General features: G+C 42.8%; 1 protein-coding gene across 1 annotated transcript in view; it reads left to right on the forward strand.

The window, feature by feature from the left end:
* Window positions 1-21,091, forward strand: part of LOC144790677 (cytochrome P450 2J2-like) — a 133,622-nt gene that overhangs the window by 85,472 nt on the left and 27,059 nt on the right. The window contains exons 5-6 of the mRNA XM_078665402.1: window positions 7,169-7,345; window positions 13,659-13,800. Coding sequence (XP_078521528.1) covers window positions 7,169-7,345; window positions 13,659-13,800 — 319 coding nt within the window. The remainder of the gene's footprint in view (window positions 1-7,168; window positions 7,346-13,658; window positions 13,801-21,091) is intronic.

The raw sequence follows: 21,091 nt of genomic DNA on the forward strand, positions 1-21,091 counted from the left end.
ACCCAGTCCAAAGATCAGGGCTTGATCCATCACCGTTATTTATCTCACTGCCCCATCCCAGCTCAGAACCTGGCTATATGCAAATTAGTCTGTCCCTGGCCCAGTGCATCATGGGAACAGGGCAGACCAAACTACCAAGCCAATTCTTCACCAGAAAGGAGACAAGCTACCGGGGACCGGTTTCTGGCATTTCAGCCTCTTCGGCCCGGCTTGCTTGAATCCTGATGGAGCAGTGAGAAAGGGACTCATGTCTGAGTATACCCTGCCACACCTATAGTGGCCAAAAACGATACAGAAAAGGGGGGTGGTGATGAACAGAGTGTCTGAATTAAGCAGACCACTCTTACCCAGTCCAAAGATCAGGGCTTGATCCATCACCGTTATTTATCTCACTGCCCCATCCCAGCTCAGAACCTGGCTATATGCAAATTAGTCTGTCCCTGGCCCAGTGCATCATGGGAACAGGGCAGACCAAACTACCAAGCCAATTCTTCACCAGAAAGGAGACAAGCTACCGGGGACCGGTTTCTGGCATTTCAGCCTCTTCGGCCCGGCTTGCTTGAATCCTGATGGAGCAGTGAGAAAGGGACTCATGTCTGAGTATACCCTGCCACACCTATAGTGGCCAAAAACGATACAGAAAAGGGGGGTGGTGATGAACAGAGTGTCTGAATTAAGCAGACCACTCTTACCCAGTCCAAAGATCAGGGCTTGATCCATCACCGTTATTTATCTCACTGCCCCATCCCAGCTCAGAACCTGGCTATATGCAAATTAGTCTGTCCCTGGCCCAGTGCATCATGGGAAGTATTCAATATTAATGTGAGCATTGAAAGTGCGACAGAGTAGTGGTGAATATGGAACAACCCACTGATTATTGACAGTGACTTCCTGTCCTCTAACCATCATTGTGACAGTATGTCCACCATGTTCAGTGTTCCTCCTCCGGTAAATGGGGTAGCCGTTAACTCCAGTTTCCGTTTCATTAATGAGAGGGCGTGGGTATTTTGTGGTGCAAATCCCGTTTTTCATACACGGTGAAAGAATGTTGTGTTCACCACAAGGACCATGTATCATGTTTTTCTTGACAATAAGAAATAGTTTAGTATCGTTAATAGGATCAGGCAGCTCAGCGAAGATAATGAGATCAACGTCATCTGCCTGAATTTTTGGTTCAAGCCATAATAGTATGTTCAATAGTAAATATGTAAGCTTTAGCAGATCCAAAGATACCTTGTTGTGTTAATAGTTTCATTAGTGTTTTTACTTTTAAATTGAAGACCCGTGCAACGATGTCATGTCTATCGCATGCTATTTGTTTGGGGAACAATTGATCTTTAATTTCTTGCCAGTCTGGATTGCATGTGAAAGTAATGAATAAATCTGGTCTGCCAAAGTGCCTGACGTATGTCATCGCATCTTGTGTTTTTTCGTGCATGTACCTTGGTGATCCAGTGAAGGTAGCTGGTAAAATAACGTTTTGTCTAATGTCTCGAGCTTGTACGTTGTGATCTTCATTGACTGCATCTTTTAAATTTATGTAGTTGTCTGCACGTAGTTGTTTTTGATTGTGCCTGATAAAGTCTAGTCTTTCTGTGATCATTTTGGCCATCATATCCACAATGTATTGATTAAAGAGATTGCAGAACCAATGCAAGGTATTGAAAGTTGTATTTCTAACCATAAGAGTATAGGAATAGTACTGCATGCATGTAACTGTTTTGTTTGTTGCAGAGTTTCTTTGTGGTATATTGAGACAATAACCATCTTCACCTTTAGGGAATAGGATGGGGTATTGTAAAGGATCATAGGATCTATGTAATTCAGATACTTTGCGTAGTACTCCCTCTCGTGTATGTAATACAATGTTGCGTGGCCCCTTGTTCTCGTTCACTAAAAGAACTGCAACTTCATCGTTAGTTGGTGCATTAAATCTTCCTGCATCTGTATTTGGTGGGTGTTTATCAGCGTGTATAATAATGCGCAAATCTTCCTCTTGTGAATGAATTTCATAGTTGTACTTTAGTGAACGAATGTATGTGTTATGATGGTGCAATGTGTCTTGTAGTAGTTGAATAAGGTCTGTGTTCAAATTTGGCACCATGTGTGAGCGTGCGTCTATTTGTTGCTGTTGAGATAGGAAATATATTTGTAGGAACTGTGGCGCTTTCCTTTCCATTGGAAGCATACTTCCAATCAAGTGGTATAACTGTCCCTGTATTTTAAATGTCGGCACGAAATTTCCTTCCCTAACTTCATTTGCATCAAAGGATGTCATTTGGAATAGAGTATTATAACGGCGTGTGTTTGTTAAGAAATGATTTGAAAGTGTGTGAGTGCCATCTAGTAGTTGTGTAATGAGTGGCGGTGGATCTTGAATGTTGGTAAGAAGTACTTTTCCCGATGAGCAGCAAAGGCCTTTAGGTTCTGCCTTCCATTTAAGTGTGTTGCAGTGAGTACAGACATTGTCCATGTCTCCAATTTTGACATGTGGACTGTTGCAGTAGTCATGAAGTGCGTTGTAGTTGAATGCAGATCTGAGAGTGTGTGTGTGTTGTACTGTATGCTCTTCTTGTTGTGATTGCATATTTGGAGTTAGTAAAGTTTGCTGTTTTTGTATGTGAGTGGTGTCTTTGTTGGTTTTGTTAGTGTTGTCAGCGTGTGTGATATTAGAGGTTGTTGGCTGTGGAGTACTGTTATGATGCCGTTGTGAATGTGCTATATTGTGTGTTTTTGGAAGATGTGAGGTTGATGGTGCATCGATGTTATGTAATGTTTCCTCATTATTTGTCTGTGTTAGTCTTATGCGCTTGTTTGTGTTTGCGCATTTTTTATATGTAGTCCGTGAAAGATGTGTTTTCCTCTTCACCATATTGAAATGTATGTGTTTTAAATATTTACAAGAGAGTAATGTAGTTACGTTGATGTTCACTGTTGCTTTCCCTAATTGTTTTTGCGTAGTAATGTGTGTGCCACCATTGCCTACGTAACGTTTATTTTTGTGCCTGAGTGTGTAGCATATATTGCAGTATTATACCTCTAATTGTACTTTGTTTTGTTTTGTAACCTGCACACTTGTCACTGTTTCCTCCTGGCAGTTTTTGCTACCTCATGTATTTTGTTTGGTCACAATTGTCACTTTTCCCTCATGTATCTTAACGTTTGTTTTTGTAATCTGTTCCCGTGTAATGTGCTCCTTATGTTATGTTATGTTATGTTATCGGTATTTGTTGTGCGCGCAGCTGCTCCAGCGAAGGAGCGTCCTGGCGCAATTGCAAGGTAGGACATAGCATAACAGGGAACAAAACAGAGCAAACAGCTAAAAAGAATAACTAAAACAAGAATGTTTTAATGGCTTTCCGAAAGAGCATAAGATCCTCCAGCAGGCGAATTTCAACCGGGAGGGAATTCCAGAGGGTTGCCGCTTTAACACCGAAAGAACGTCCACCAGCACGACATAGCCTGAATCTAGGAACCACGGCGAGAGCATGGCCCTGGGAACGCAGAGCGCGTGTGGGAACATAAAAAGACAGGAAGTTAGACATGATCTGGGGACCTATTCCCTTCAAAATTTTAAAGGTCAGACAAAGGACCTTAAAATGGATTTGCTTCCTCACTGGAAGCCAATGCAAGGAGCGAAGAACATTTGAAACAGGGCAGAATCTAGGCAGGCCGACTATCGCTCTAGCCGCAGCATTTTGTACCCGTTGTAGGCGGGTAATTTCTGCCAGATTGGCCCCCACCAGGAGGGAGCTGGCGTAATCCATGCGAGAGATGACAGTGGCCTGAATCACCAGCTGCCTGGTTGGGGCATCGAAGAATTTAAGGACAGGTCTTAAACCCCGAAGGAGGCCAAAACAGCAAGCTGCTGTTTTTTTGGTATGACCGACGAAAGTAAGACCAGCATCCAACCAGACTCCCAGATTTTTTAGTTCCGACACCGGAGTCGGAGTCGGTCCCAACTCTGACGGCCACCATTGGTCACCCCATAGTTCCACTCTCTTACCGAAAATCATAATCTCTGTCTGTTATGTTTCAGTTCTGTAAGTTGCACACACCACTTGTCCCTTGTAACACACATTATGTGCTCCTTATGTTTTAATTCTGTTAGTTGCACACACCACTTTTCCCTTGTAACAGACAGTATGCTACCTCTCACATTTTGTTTGCTGTTGATACTTGCACAAGTGCCACCATTGGCTACGTAACGTTTATTCTTGTGCCTGCGTGTGTAGCATATATTGCAGTATTATACCTCTAATTGTACTTTGTTTTGTTTTGTAACCTGCACACTTGTCACTGTTTCCTCCTGGCAGTTTTTGCTACCTCATGTATTTTGTTTGGTCACAATTGTCACTTTTCCCTCATGTATCTTAACGTTTGTTTTTGTAATCTGTTCCCGTGTAATGTGCTCCTTATGTTTCAGTTCTGTTAGTTGCACACACCACTTTTCCCTTGTAACACACAGTATGTGCTCCTTATGTTTTAATTCTGTTAGTTGCACACACCACTTTTCCCTTGTAACAGACAGTATGCTACCTCTCACATTTTGTTTGCTGTTGATACTTGCACAAGTGCCACCATTGGCTACGTAACGTTTATTCTTGTGCCTGCGTGTGTAGCATATATTGCAGTATTATATCGCTAATTGTACTTTGTTTTGTCTTGTAACCTGCACACTTGTCAGTGTTTCCTCCTGGCAGTTTTTGTTACCTCATGTATTTTGTTTGGTCACAATTGTAATTTTTCCCTTATGTATGTTAAAGTCAGCTTTTGTAATCTCTTCACGTGTAATGTGCTCCTTATGTTTGAGTTCTGTGATGCGCTCTGACAACTTTGGGTAAGGTCGGCGCTATATAAAGACGCCTTTGGCTAAGTTCAGCGCTATTTAGGAACGGGTCCGCGCTATATAAAGATGCCTTCGGGTAATTTCCGCGCTATGTAAAAACGCATAAATCAATCATTGATAGCGTTTCTTCCGGGTATCTAAATAGAATTTCCGATGTATGTTTTTGTATTAGTTATAAATCGTGTGAAAGCGCATTTAAATGTATTTATTTTTTGAAGGCTCTTGAAGTGTGTTTCCTCGTTTTAATAATGTGTCTGGGTTTTTTTCTCAAATTTGTGGCCAATCCCTTGCACTGTTAAATTGATTAATTTGAGGCTCTTGAAGGGTTTTTCCTTGTTGTATGCTTGGTATGCCTTCAAGAAATTGTCTGTTTCGTTTTTTAATTGTCTCTGCAAGCCCTTGCCCTGTAGAATTGATTTTGTTCTGGCTCTGTAAGGCTGTTTCCTTGGTCTTCGTTTTAATAAACTGTCTGTGTTTTTTTTGTGTATTGTGTGCAAGCCCTTTGTGTTGTGTAAACTTTCCTAATCCTTTTTTGTTAATTCTGTGTGCAAGTCTTGGCCCTGCTCGTGTGAATATGCCTAGTTGTGTTTTTATTTTAATTGCTAAGTATTCTTTTCAGCCTGGTGGTTCGTCAGGTTATTTTTCACCCGATCGCGTTTCAGTTTCCGAATCGTTTCCTCTCTTCTGTGTGCAAGTCCTGACCCTGCTTGTGTGAATTTTCCCAGTTGTTTGTTTATATTTATTTCGTAAGTCTTATTTTCTTTGTTGAGGATAGTCTGTAGAGTTCGCCCCAGTTCGCGTTTGTCCGTGAATAAAATGCGCCTTCGTTTGTTCCTGTTTACCCCCTTTGACGTCGTTGTCCAATGGTTGAAGACTTGTGATGTGAGTCGTGTTTTTATTTCTTTATTAGCGTTGCCATTGGTGTTCTGTCCGTTTAACCCTGCCCCCTGTGTGACGTCTTTTCAGTGTCAATGGAAGACAGTCATCGTAGATGCAAGTCACGCCCGCTGTTGAATGTTGGCTGGGTAACTCCTTGCAATTTGTGTATATTTCGTATTGTTATAGCGCGCACGTTGTGAGTTTTCGGGCACCTCGTGAGTTTCAAGGCCATTTCTGCTGTATGTTTTTTTGTTTAGAAATGTGCGTCATAAAATCTATTTCCGTTTTTTTTGTTTTTAAATGTGCGTCCTAAATTAAGTTTCCGCTCTATGTCTGCATATTAAGCGCATTTCCGCTATATCTGGGCATATGTATCTGTGTTGTTCTTTACCTTGGACGCTGTTTGTTATTAGCATTTGCCATTGCCTTGTAAATGGCCACATTTGTTCTTTGAGACGCCCACGGCCACGTTCTTACACTCGACCACGCCCCCAAGGGACTACTTTTCCACTTTTAGCGTTTTTGCTTTTTTAAATGTATATTGTTTTTCATCTATAGCCTATGTCCTTCTGCTACATCTCCCCTTTCAAATGGTGTATTGTGTGTAGTGATTGGTGCATTACTTTTGTAGTTTACCTGGCTCAAAGGTTTGTGTTCTCTCTTTATAATAGTAGTATATATATATATATATATATATATATATATATATATATATATATATATATATATATATATATATATATATATATATATATATTTCCCAACGAAAAAAAACCCAATCCTGGGTTTAGAAATTAGAGCACTCCAAGTCAGTACAGCGTAGGTTCGTCACGTTCTTTATTCAAAAAAAAAAAAAAAAATATATATATATATATATATATATATATATATATATACCACACGCTGATGTTACTACTAGGATCCTTTGGCCCAAGGTAGGTGGCGCGGAAGAGTCGTCAGAGCAGCCCGACAATATCACCACACAGAACAGATTGTCTGCGCTCTCAGGTAGTGCCAATTGCAGTTTATTGCACCAGTTCTATATATAAACGATGCGTGGTATAGGCATGCTTTGTAAAAGCATATGCATTATAAGAAAATGCAGGGTAAAAAATGTGTGGTGAAGGCATGCAAAGTATTTCCGCGCATTGTTCCATCATACAACCGACAACATGAGTCCAATGCATGGCATATATGAACGTTCAACCTTCTCTGCTGACACATTTGCTGCTGTTCCCTATGGTTTTATGGTGGTATGATACCTCTAGTGTGATATTCAAACCATGCCAGGTACACAAACTGGCACATTACAGCCCTGGTTCTTGTGCACCTGTGAAATTGCCTATTTCATGTATTCCGAATGTTGGTCTGGAGATTAGAGACAAGGGTCAGTGTCAGAGATACAGGACTCACTATTTGAATCAATGCTTCTTTTTCCAGCTCTTCAATGCTTTCCCACGGCTAATGCAGCATCTTCCAGGACCAGTAAAGCAGTTGTTTGAGACTGACCTATTTTTGAAGAATTTTGTGAAGGGGGAGATTGAAAGTCACAAAGAATATGGAATTCAAGAAGAGCCTCAGGACTTAGTCGACTTCTACCTGAGCCAGCTGTCCAGAGTAAGCATATCAGATTTTTATAATGAATCCTCTTGAAGCCTTCAGCAGTGGCTGCACTAGAAGGGAAGTTTACAGACGGATGTGGTGGGTAGAGGGGAGTGCAGGGAGGTGCACATTGGGCCATGGATAATAACTTATGGACACACACACAGTCACAGAGAACGTTGGGATGTTTAGCTGGAGAGCTGCTCCAGAAAGCTTCAGAATAGAGCACACTAAACACTCTAAATCTGCTTACCTCCAATGTCTGTTTTTCTAGCAAAGATTTTAACCATGGGATTAGCACAGTCCCATCCATGCCGAGCTAGAAAGGGACAAAGTCTTTTGCTATTTAGCAAAGTCTTTAAGCAAAGGATTAGCAAAGTGCAATGCAAGATGAGCTGTAAAATGATAAAAGCCTTTTACCAATACATCTTTGAATTGGTAACATAGCATAGAAGCCAACCTGAAATGAATAAAAGGAAACCCTGACATGTGTTTCACTCTCATTAGAGCTCCTCAAAGAGGTATAGCTTTGTCCAGACACAAGGGAGTACCCAGTATAAGTCAAAAGAATACCCTTTCAGACGTAAAGTGACGCATAAATTATGCACAAAAAGAAGCAGAGAACTCTGGGTAGTTCTCAAGTTTAGGTGGAAAGCAGCTCCAGTACAGAGCACTCTCAACACCAGCGACACTCTAAATTTTCTAGCCTCAAATGTCTGCTTTTCTATCCAAGTCTTTAAGTGTAGGATTAGCACAGTGCCATCCACACCAAGTTGCCAGTAGCGCATTCGCTCGGACTCAGGGATCCCGTAGTCAAGCTTCACCTGGGTGAATGATAGGACTCCAGAGAGGTTAAGTAGATGCCCCACGGAATGGCATGGGGTGTCCCGCTAAGCGTGGTAAGACTTATCAGGCAGGCCAGGTGTGAATTCGCTGTTCCCGAATAGGGGAGTCAGAGGAGAAGGAAAAGTTGTAAATTTCTTCGTTATTGCCAACCCATCCCATACCGACATTACCAACTTGGTGATGGGGGGCCCATTAAACCGTGTGGGCATTGGGCCTTTGTCAAAAACGGGCACTTTCCACAGAAGGATTCCGGCCAGGGCACGATCCTGAAAAAGACACAGTTTTTTGGATTCTGGCTGTGCCCACTCTAATACAGTTGTGCCGCCTTATAAGAGCTAAGGAAATCTGGTATCCCCAATCCCCCCTTCTCGGGCTGCCCATATCCCAAGGCTTTGCTTATCCGTGGGCGTGCCCCCGCCCAGATAAATTGGTTGATGTCCCGCTGCATTGAGGCGATCACTCCAGGGGGGTACCGCCGGGACGGTCTGGAACAAATAGAGTGCTTTAGGGAGAGGTGACATTTTGATCGCTGCTATTCTTCTGAGTAGCAAAAGATGCGCCCAAGTCCTTCTTCATCTGTCGTGCTAGTTTAGCATAGTTCAGCTGGGTTCTTTGGCGCACAGTTGCTTCCAGGTCTAATCCTAAATAGGGAATGGAGTCCACTTTGTGGATTCCTGAAAGCCATTCCTCCCCCGGGTTGAGTGGAAGGGACGCTAGTTGAGGTTTAAGATGAGTGATTTGCCCACATTAAAACGGAAGCCGAACACTTTGCCGAATGCATTCAATTCCGCTAGGAAGGCACGGAGTGAGTCCCTCGGCTCCACCAATGCCGCTATCACGGCATCCGCACAGAGACTGATCGGGTGTGTTTCTCCCCAGAATGGAATCCTGCGAATGTGGGGATTATCTCTGACCCTCTGCGCTAGAGGCTCTATGTAGAGGGCAAATAGCAAAGGTGACAGCGGGCATCCCTGGCGACTTCCCTGCTGAGTGGTAAATGGGTGGGCGGAGATGCCGTTCACTCTGATCGATGCTGTAGGTCTGTTGTAGCAGCTACCCATCCAATCCTGGAATTTTGTCCCCTATACCAAATGTAGTCATTGTGCAGCCAAGGAAGCACAAATCCACTCAATCAAACACTTTTTCAGCGTCTACTGTTAGCAGGAGCGCTTCTATTTGTGTTTGGTGGGCCTTGTCGATGAGGTGGAGTGTTCTCTTAGTGTTGTCCCCACATTGACGAGATTGAATAAACTCTGCTTGGTGTGACTCGATCAAATTTAACATATAGGGGCCTAGTCTCATGGCTAGTATTCCTGTGAATAGTTTAAATTCTACATTAAGTCAAGAAATGGGGCGGTATGAGCTACACTGTCTTTGCCCGGCTTGGGCAGGACCTCTATCGCCGCCTCCAGCATTGTCTCCGGGATCAGGTGTTCGTTCCCAATGGAGTTAAACAACCTCATCAGGATCGGGGCTAGTAGGTGGCACATTTTTTTTATAAAAGAGGGCAGAGAAACCTTCCAGGCCGGGGGATTTGAGCACATTGAGGTGCGAGATTGCCCAAATTACTTCCTCTACGCGGATGGGAGCATCCAACATCTGGGGTGAGTGTGGACATATTGATTGATTGGAGGTAGGCTGAGGTGGCCGGGTCCGATGAGGCGTCTGCTGTGTATAATTTTTCATAGAACTCCCAGAAAGCGTACGCTATCTCTTGATCCCAGTTACCTCCTCCTGTTTACCCTCCCATAGCGAGGACACTCGGGTCCGTTGTCTTTGGGCCCTGAGCCTATTAGCCAAGAGTTGTCCCTTGCGATCTCCTCCCATGTAGCAAAAGTGTTTCAGTCTGACCGCAGCAAACTCCGTCCTGGTCTAAGTCTATTCCCGCAAGCTGTGCCCTGGCTGCTTTTAATTGCCTCCAGACCCTTGGCTCCCCAGTCCGGCTGTGCACCCTCTTGAGCTCCTGAACTTGAGCGGTCAGGGACGCCACCAGCTCTCTACACTCTTTATTATCAGCTGCTGCTATTGCTATTACCTCTCCCCTTACCACTGTTTTTATGGCTTCCCAAAGGGTCTGGAGGGTTGTTGAAGGTGAAGTAGTCCTGAATACACTTAGTGAGTTGTTGCTCCACTGTTTTCCGATGGATCAGATTTTCTTTAAATTCCAGCAGCCAGCCGAGCGACGGGTCTGTATCAGCAATAAATTTGCGACCAATGCGTCATGATCTGTAAGGGCAGCCGGTTTGATGCTCACTGATGTGACTATCTGGTTAACCGCTCCCATGCCTAATATGTAGTTTAGTCGAGCATAGGATCTGTGTGCATGGAGAAAAAGGTGTATTGTGTGGAAGATGGATGGGCCTCCCTCCAGATGTCTACTAGCCCCATCTACTGAGTCCATTTCTTCCCTTCCCCTGAAATTTCACCCCTGTGGTAATAGGAGGTTTGTGACCTGTCTTTACTCGAGTCCATTACCATGTTCAGGTCCCCCCTATTAATGTCATACCGGTCTGAGGGACCAATGCATCTCTTAGAGCTGCTTTGAGGAAGCTCTCCTGCCCTGAGTTGGGGGCGTGTAATGAGCCTATGGCAATTTGTTGGGACCCGAATTGAACAGTGTAGGCGAAAAGTGTCCCTTTCATCTCAGCTACTTTCTCTTTCACCACCCCCTACAGTGATGGGATATAAGTATAGCCACCCCTGTGTTATTTTCTACCGTTGAGGAGAAATATTGCTGGGGAAATGCTCTCGAGCGCGTGCGGTGTTGATCCCTGGTGCGGAGGTGAGTCTCCTGTAAGAGACATATGTCAGCCTCCGCATTTTCCAAATAGGATAATATTGCACGTTGTTTAACAGGGTTGTTAAGCCCTTTAACGTTGAGTGTGATTATTTTCACTTCCTTAGTGACCATAACATATCACAACAATGTGATCTGGCGCAACTCTCAGTGTAGGCCCCCCTCTCTTGTGGAACCACACTCTCCCTCTGGCAAGTGGTGCTAGGGATGCCCCGGGATAGGTTTGTGATACAGTGCGCCTTTTACACTTGGGTCTTTCTGCAAGTCAAAACATTATGGATACCGGATGCCTTCCCCCCCTCCCGAACCCCAACAGACAAACGGCAAATACCTCCTGCAACAACCCGGGAGCCCACCTCAAGATCATCCCACCCCCTCCCTCCCGAGACCTAATTGTCCCGCTCTAACCCCAACCAATAACCCTGTTGAGTCCCACATTGTCCCAGGTGCACTAACCCATGTCACGAGTCTGTAGTAGAATCAAAGTTTAAGGGCAACATGTGGCCTTGTGTCCCGACTTCCTCGCTCCTGCCCGCTGCCATCGCTCCCGGCCCCTCGCATGTCACCTGAATGACCTTCAGAGAATCTCCAGCCCTGCCCTTGCCTCTAATCTGTTCGCCATTGGATCCATTAGTCGTAGTGTGGGGAAGTTTCCTGTGAAAGTGTGTCCAGCACCGACTGTCGTTATAGTGCCATAGCCGTGTTGTCTGGTCACAGTGCGTGCTCCGCCCTCCGACGTACGGTGACTGTTTGCCATTTCGTACCGGCATCCGTGCCCTGGCTAGATGCCCATTCCTCTGGCTGCCGTGGACATTTAATGCCCAGAACTCTGCAGGGTTCTTGTAGAGAACGTAGTTGATGCAGTTTGCCTTGCCATTTAAAGATTAGCCGGAATGGGTGGCCCCAAGAGTACGGAATTCCCTGATTGCAGAGGTGCACTGTGGCCACTCGAAAGTCCTTGCACTTCTGGAAGGTAATTAGTGCTTTAAAATACATTTCTTCACTGAATTAGAAATTGGCGAAAATGTAGTGACACAGACAGTCTTGTCGTCACTGTTTCTTGTTTTGGGGCACAAAGAAGATCAGTAAACTCCAGAAATAGTATAATGCCTTAAGGATTTGCGAATTCAGGATTGAGTTTTTCCAGCCGATGAGAACTCTGTAGGTTGATGGGAGGTGAAATGGATATGTTCAACAATTCCAAGATGAATTTCTTCAAAAAGTCACCAAGATTGGGGTCCTCAATGTTCTCCAACCAGCTGTAAATCTGTACGTTGTTGCAACGGTTTCTGTTTTCTAAATCCTCTGTGTTAAGTTTCAGTTTAATACATTCGTGTTCAAGAATAGAAATCTGAAAAGAAGCATCTTGAACAGCTCTTATGCATTGCTCCTTTTCAACCAACCTATTTTCTATAACAATCCATCTGTCTTCAATTTGTTTTATTTATCCATTGGTAGGATTCAAGAAAGGCTGATGAGCTTAGAACTCACCAAGAATAGTATCCAAAATTGGATTGTTAAAAGAAGTGATAGGTGATGGAGAGTTCATTCCTTTTAGGCGTTACACAGTGGAAACAGTTTTAACGTTTAACTGTCCATCTTGATATAAAGACATTTGCTGTGGTATATCCATTTGAAAGATTGCCATCTGTCCTTATATGGTTTAAAAAAAAATGAAGAAATCAATGAGAAAATGGTATGAGACATGTAGTGTACAAGTGAGCCAGAAGAACAATCTTGAAGTCAGCCTACAGGGAATAACATCAATTAGGGAAAAGAAAAACAACAGGTATTTGGCCAAAAGAGTTCATCCTCAGTGAAATGGTGGTGTCAGAGTGACCATCGATGCCAAAGGGCATCCACATGGTGTCGATGTGAATTAAGAGAAACAAGCTATCCAATATGCAAAAAGCACTCCCCACATTTCTTTCACCTCCCCACAGGCAAAAGAAAAAGGCTCTCAACATTTACCACTTCCTCCAAGAAGGGGGCAAATGTTTTTAGATTTGAGCCAGGTAGACTCCCACATGAAGGGGGAAAAATATGTGTAATGGACCTGGTTCTGTATGATATTTCCTATTTTGGGGAAAATAATATGTAATGCCCAATAATTAACAAGAAGACACCGTCCGCAGTGTTAGTTATGGCCCAATATCTTCCTGCTGAGATAACTGGAAACTTGTTATGGAGCCCTAAATCTGTTTGCACAATGTTTGGCAGCCTATATTAAACTGTGTATAATACAATTTACTTTTTATAGTTACAGCACTTTCTATCAGAGGCTGGGGCCTAAGTACACATGCCACCTGCACCAAACACGATTCAATACTGTGACTCTGTGATTACATACAGACCTGCAGTAGCAGTAGAGCATTTAAAACTTAAAAAGTAAATTTCTCAACATTAGTATAACTTGAATGTAATTTTATTTTATACACAGTTATCTGAAGGCGAAAGACCAACAAAATATTTACAGTTTTTTTGTAACTGTTTTTAGAAGTGGATCTTATGCTTATGAACTGTAATTAAATGTTGTTACTTTCAATTTAGTACACATTCCAGGAAGTGTGCTTAACTTTCCATCCATCATTAAGCATAGTGAATAATTCAATGCTGCTTTATTTCAATTATAGTGATATACAATGCATTCAACCTGCTTAACCTGCATTTTATCATACCATCCAGGACACTGTTGATCCCACCTCTACTTTTGACCAGGACAACTTGGTCCGCCTTTTGATTGAAATGTTTGAAGCCGGAACGGAGACCTCAATAACTACGCTACAATGGGCACTCCTTTACATGATGACTCAACCAGACATCCAAGGTAAGGGACTCATAGTGGCCACGCTCTTATGCCTCTTGATGCTGAATGCCTGGATTACTTACCAGTAGTCCTCAGTAGACCCAATCTCCTACTTTTGAATTTGTGGCGTCAACCCAAACAGACCTTTGATTTATCCGAAAGCTGAATTCCTCATCCTGATGTGAGTATGCTCTCCTTGTTGTCTCAGCGTTCTGAAATAACACTTTGATGATTCTGTTTCCAGACTCAAAGTATGGACCTCTTGCCGTCAAACACCTAGTGAGTGAGCAAGTAGGAAGAGAAGATTCAGAGCAACAAGTATCACTGAAAATAGATCTAGACTCCTTCATCTCTCTTCTTCATATTTGCTTACCACAACGCTTAGACAATAGTACTGAAACACACAAAATAAAGTATGGGTGTTGTAATGCAACAGATGTATTTTATCATGCCAGATACAATAACCTAACTGTTTTTGAGACATCCTAGGGACCTAAACCACACTACAGCTGTAAGTTTATGCATAGCTTTGCAGCCCCTAATAAATATTGAAGGTCAGGTGTCCACGGTGATGTTTGACAAATGTCTTGCTCGAGAAGCACTCCAGATGTCACTGAAGCGGCTGCTGCCTGTTGGTGGATATTGCATGTGTCATATTGAAGAAAGGATGTGTATCTTTTTGTGATGACCAATCCTCCAGAGAAAGTGTTAAATCCTTCTTAGGGCTTACTCTTACTTCTGAGGCTTTTCAAGAGTTTGCTTCTGTGGCACTGTACTGTATTTCCATTAATATATTGTCCAGCATAGTTCTATTTCATTACTCACCTCTAAACAGTAGTCACACTCATGGGAGTTTCTTATTTGCTCCCAAGCCATCTAACTGTTTTGCCAGTAATACTAATTGTTAAGCCAGATCCTTAATTTCATTGTAAGTCTTTTTTTCGAGTTTCATTTAGAGAAGAAGTGGTTTCTTTAATAATTTGGTGTGGATTTAGCAACAAAAGTAAAGCTTTTAAGAACTGTAAGGACAAAATGCTTTGTTTGATACCTACTGAACCCTGAGCTTTATTTCAGGTTTGTCATACAGTACCCTGCCCATTAGGGTGACAGAGGACATAACCTCAACCCTCCTGACAAACTTCTGTCTCCCAAATATGAAATGACCAGCAGACCAGCGGGCATCTCTGTATCATAAAGGGAACTGTTGTCACAGATGCACCCTTCAAGTAAAACAAAATGGTGGAGGACTGCCATCAGTTTGGATGACTTTCAACCAAACTTTTAATACATTTTGTTTCAGAAATAAACTCCCAAATTGCAATTTTCTTCTAAAAAAACACAATTAATGATCCCCACACTCTGGGAGCTTTCACCTAGGTTGTGGGGATCTTTATTTTTTACTTCTGTCCCTCACCACCAGGATTTTCCTGGTGGTGACAGACATAAAAAAAATACATTACACTATCCACCCTGAATAGAGTGAATGGAAGTATTCCATCAATGGAGCCAACACAAGCTCAGTGGTTGGAAAAGTTAAGGTTCCTAAAAATCTCTAAATGAGGCAGGTGGACAGATGGTTTATAGGACAGGGTACTCTGTCACATTTGCAAAAGAGTACTCTGTCCACAAAAGCCTAAATAAACTTGCCTGGAAAAATATCCACATGTAAGGGCACGCCCAAATAGTGGACTAATATGACTGTTGAACAGCACCTGCACTGCTCTCGATTAACCCTGCTTCTGGAGGCCTACTCCTTCCCAATACAGACCAATAATTTGAGGTCTGAGAGAGTGTGCCTCATGGGCTAGCTATTTCAGAGCAGGACATCAAGACTTCATCTCACATTGTAGCCACAACATTGCTCATCTCTCTCATGCTGAATTGTTGCAAAACGTGCAGGAAAATTAACTCCATAAATATCAACCTAATGGTCTGGGAAGATAGCATAAACACACAAAGCAGTGTTGTGCTTCCTGGACACAAATACATCTATTATTGTGCACTCAAACCTCCAACATATGCACCTGAACATATGCCTGAGAGAGGGACATCTCGAGATGTGGGAAAAATGCTTCTTAGGTGCCCCGACCAGGGATGTGCCAGACATCAGTGAAATCAAAGTGACTCATGCCAGTGAAAGAACTGTACAGTTAATAGTGCCAATGTTTGGGATCTCACCCCACCCTGACTATTTCTATATAGGCTTTTTCTGCAGTGTTGCCTTTCCAAATCAACACACCTTGCCCAACAGTGTGCTACACAAAGTGTCATATGTATGAGAGGCTTGCGTCATGTTTGCACCACACAAAGTGCTACAAGCTCCTAAGTCAAATTTATGAAGCCACGCAAAGCTATGCTGCATGGCTTTTAATGGCTTCATAAATCTGGAGTAAGACAACGCATCGCAAATAGATGCGTTGGCTTACTTTGCGCAAGGGATACATTCCATGGGCATTGCGATGGGTGCTCCCAAGCAAATTCCATATTTTTTTACGCATTCCCAAATTACCAAACCTGGAGGCGTAATAAGATGAAATATCTTTATTTATCCATGTTTTTGCCTTGTTCTATGTGTGCTGCAATCTGTAGTACACAGAGAAAGAGGAAAACACCTCTATGGATTGTTTTTGTGCAGGACGGTGCCCCTTTCTGCATAAAAGCAATCATGCCTACAACTCAAGGTGCAAGGATGCCTGCGTTGGCCCTAGACTGCCAAAACGGCACCAGCGCAGGGGGAAAGGACAAGAATGGGCCATATTGCTTAAATACCATGCATTCCTGCCCTCTTTCTCTGGCGCAGCACTGCACCCGAATCTCGTACATATGCCTCAAAAATATACTGGCAACACATGATGACTGCGAGTGCACACTTACTGAAGAATCCTGTCCTACCGGTCATCTGAACTACTACATCCTATAAGATCTTCAAGAAAAACAACAAAGACTATTTGAACAAACACTTATCAATTTGAGCAAATTCTTGTATGTAACAAAATTAACCTAGACGAACCCTTCTGAAAATATTCACATTTTTTGCATCTCACTGGGGAACATGATTAGCTCATCTGTGTTCAGCAACTGTTTTTGTGTGTTGTCATCACTGAATGACTATGTTCATATATTTTTATTCTATACTTCCTGATATATTGTTCACTCATTGTAAGGAAATGCCCCTTTCTGCATGATCACCCCAGGGTTTTGACTGATGCTGCTGATTTTCTGACTCTGAGAGTGCACTGAGTCCTGCCAAACAGGCCTCAGTGCCTGTGTTCTGACCTTTAACAGTGTATGTCTAATTGGCTCACCCACAATTGGCATGTCATCTTACTTATGCGTCGCTAGTATATGGTGCCAGCAGTACCCAGGCCTTGTAAGTGAAAGTGTCCCTTGTGTGACAAAGCAAGACTCCAAGACTGCCATTGCTGACTGGCAGGACAGTTTCAGAACTGCTAGCTCGACTTTGCCATTTAAACTAAAGACAAAGTCCACACCCTCCATTTTAATGTATATAAGTCACCACTAAGTTAGACCTATCGAGCTCTAAGCCAGGTACTGTATACTAAAAGGTAGGATATGGGTTTTTATATGCGCTAATAGTAAAAACCCTAAATTGTTGTTTTTATCGTGGGAAGTCTAGTAGCACTATTGGTGAATACAGGATAAGATGCTGACGAATCATCTGTGCCAACTTCTCAATGGGACTACTAAAATTGGTACTTCAAGGTATCAAATAATTCATTGCATTAAACCCGACTTGATGCCCACGACACATTTATTGTAAAAGCCAACTTTAGAAAGTTTCCACTCCATTCCCCAAGTTTTGCAGTGGTCATTCGCAGATGCTGGCCACAAGACAGCCATCTGTCCACATCAGAATATATGTGAGCAACTCAGAGGAAAAAACATAATAGAGGACTGCGGCAGGAAGAGGTCTTTCCTCTACCTTACAAGAAGCCACACAGGATGTGCGCATAACTGGCAAGCTTCAATGGGGTAGCTGCCTTTGAAGGGCAATTGGTGGAAAATACACAAGAGGGGTTGTTTGTTTGTTCCAATAAATACATTCGCATCGGGAACAGAGAGTGGTCAATCATTGCCAAACCAGCATTCCGTGGGCATACAGCCCCCAGGTAGCCACACCTCAAGCGTGGACTACCAGGCTCCAAACATCAAGAGAAGAGTTCTGCTTTTTTGGGGGTGGGTAGAATAGTGCATCCAGGGATTGCTAGATGCCAGCCACACTTTGCAGAACGCTGTTACCAGGCGGGGGACATGTTAGTTCATAGGCTAGCAGCCACTGCATCCTCCTATGGCATATCCTGTGTATAAATAAGAAACCCCTGCCACCCATCCCTTCAATCAAGTCAGGAGAGAGGACTGAAGAAGGCTTGCCCTGCTGCTCCCTGGACCGGGCAAAGAGGGACTGCACCAAAGACTGGCCTGCACCTCTGGTCCTCGAACAAGCAAAAAGAGGACTGTACCTTTAGTTCCCTGCTTGAGGAAAAGTCATCCTCAAGCCCCAGGCAGAAGAAGTGACCCCAAGAGTGAGTTGGCTGACCTGCTATTCCAGCTGCATGGCCACAAAAATAAAGATGACTGCTTTGGCGAGTTGGTAGACACAATCACTTGCAGACTGTTGATCATCGAAGTGCAGCCTGAGAGACATGAAGGCAGATTTACAAGCCCCTTGTGCCTCTTTTGCACCGCCATTGCGTCACTTTTGTGACGCAGCGGCGGCGCAAAAGATGTGCCATGGTGCGGGGTATTAACAACGTGACGCATCTGGGAGATACGCCACGTTGTAAAGCCCTGCACCATAAGGAGGCGTTCCTGCGCAGGGGGGGGCATTCCTGCGCAGGAACGCCTCCTAAAAGTGGCTGAGTGAAATCTACAAGATTTCACTCAGTCACTTTTAGGCCAATGCTGCGTAAAAACCCTGTGCCTGCTTGAAGCAGGCGTAAGGCTTGAGGCAGCATTGAAAGAATAGGACCCCTAGAGCATTGCTGGAGCTGCGTCACGCTTGCGACGCAGCTCCAGCAATGCGCCGCCCTCACGGCACAGATGCGTGACGCATCTGTGCCGTTTTGGCCCCATGGTGCGCCGCATTGTAAATGTGGTGCATCATGGGTGATGGAGCTGCGGCGCACTATTACTGGTGCATCCCTGCTAATTTGCAGGGATGCGCCAGTAATTGTAAACCTGCCCCCAAGTCCTTACACTAAAAAATGTCACCATGTCTGCTGGAAATTGGAGACTTATCGCAGTGCAGTGTGGTCATCCAAGATGGACACCAGCCTCAACCAAAGGGAACCGCTGTTTTCATTGGATGGTTTTTTGCTGGACTGCATTCAGATTTTAAAGGACAATGACCCCTGTGGCCAAAGCCACCCGCCATGGACTAGGAGTAGCCCCAGGAAAACCCTTGTCAAAGCCTATAATTAGACTGGCAACTACTTTGGCTGAGAGGTAACTGTCTTACCAAGCCTCACTGGCCCCTGTGACTTGTTCTCTCTTGTAGTTGATCGCCCCAAAGCGGGCTGGAGTACCAGAACTCAAGTTTATAAAGATTTTCAAAAAAATTCCAAGTATCCAAGTAAAGGCAAACCATAGTGGTGGCCAATGCTTGTTTGCGTTTTGAGTCAAATGCTGTCATTTATATGCCTGGCACCCTCAGGTGGATTTTTCTCATTTTGGTGTCTAAAATGCCTAAAAATAACAGCAATTTTCAGATATTGGTGTCTGATTTTCTTTGTGTCGTGTTTCTTTCTTATTCAATTGTTTTGGGACTTATAAGTGTTTTGTGCGGTGATGCACACTTACAACGCAACTTTTACGTCGTAATGCTGTTACAACGCAGCTATTACAACGCAGGATCCATTACATCGGATGCCATTACAACGCATGGCATTACATCGCATATGCTATTACAACGCATACCATTACATCGTAAGTATTGGTAAGTATATAATTTTTTTTAATTTTATTTAATATTATATAATTGATTTAATTATTATTAATTATAAATAAAAATAAATAAAAATATTTATTTATGTTTTTAAATATTATAAATTAAATGTATTAATTTAAGTAATTTTTTAAATAAGTATGAGTATAGGAGTATATGTTTTGGTGTACTGAGGTATATGTTTTGGGGTGTTTGGGTATTTTTTGGTTTTAGGGCAGGGTTTGGGTTTTGGGGTACAGGGGTGTTTTTAGGTTTCAGGGCTAGGTTTGGGTTTTGGGGTACAGGGGTGTTTTTAGGTTACAGGGTAGGGTTTGGGTTTTGGGGTACAAGGGTGTTTTTAGGTTTCAGGGTAGGGTTTGGGTTTTGAGGTACAGGGGTGTTTTTAGGTTTCAGGGTAGGGTTTGGGTTTTGGGGTACAGGGGTGTTTTTAGGTTTCAGGGTAGGGTTTGGGTTTTGGGGTACAGGGGTGTTTTTAGGTTTCAGGGTAGGGTTTGGGTTTTGGGATACAGGGGTGTTTTTAGGTTTCAGGGTAGGGTTTGGGTTTTGGGGTACAGGGGTGTTTTTAGGTTTCAGGGTAGGGTTTGGGTTTTGAGGTACAGGGGTGTTTTTAGGTTTCAGGGTAGGGTTTGGGTTTTGGGGTACAGGTGTGTTTTTAGGTTTCAGGGTAGGGTTTGGGTTTTGGGGTACAGGGGTGTTTTTAGGTTTCAGGTTAGGGTTTGGGTTTGGGGTACAGGGGTGTTTTTAGGTTTCAGGGTAGGGTTTGGGTTTGGGGTACAGGGGTGTTTTTAGGTTTCAGGGTAGGGTTTGGGTTTTGGGGTACAGGGGTGTTTTTAGGTTTCAGGGTAGGGTTTGGGTTTTGGGGTACAGGGGTGTTTTTAGGGTTCAGGGTTGGGTTTGTGATTAGGGCTAAATAAATTATATTTACCATTTATAAATTAATTAAAATATATTTATTAAATTAAATTAATTATATTATATTAATTACATTTTTAATTAAATTAATTAAATTAAAAAAATTATTTTAATTAATTTAATTTCATTACAATTTTAAACATATTTAAATTAAAATAATTTCATTATATTAATTAATTAAAATTAATTACAATTTTTATTAAAATTAAATTAAATAAATAGATTTAAATTTATTAAATTAAATTAATTACTATTTTAAAATGTATTTTAATTAAATTAAATAAATTAAATTAATTAAATTAAATTAATTACATTTTTTTTAAAAAGTATACTTACCTATACTTACGATGTAATGCCATGCGTTGTAATAGCATCTGCGATGTAATGCCATGCGTTGTAATGGCATCCGATGTAATAGATCCTGCGTTGTAAAAA

Source organism: Lissotriton helveticus, chromosome 11, assembly GCF_964261635.1.
Source record: "Lissotriton helveticus chromosome 11, aLisHel1.1, whole genome shotgun sequence".
Lineage (NCBI taxonomy): Eukaryota > Metazoa > Chordata > Amphibia > Caudata > Salamandridae > Lissotriton > Lissotriton helveticus.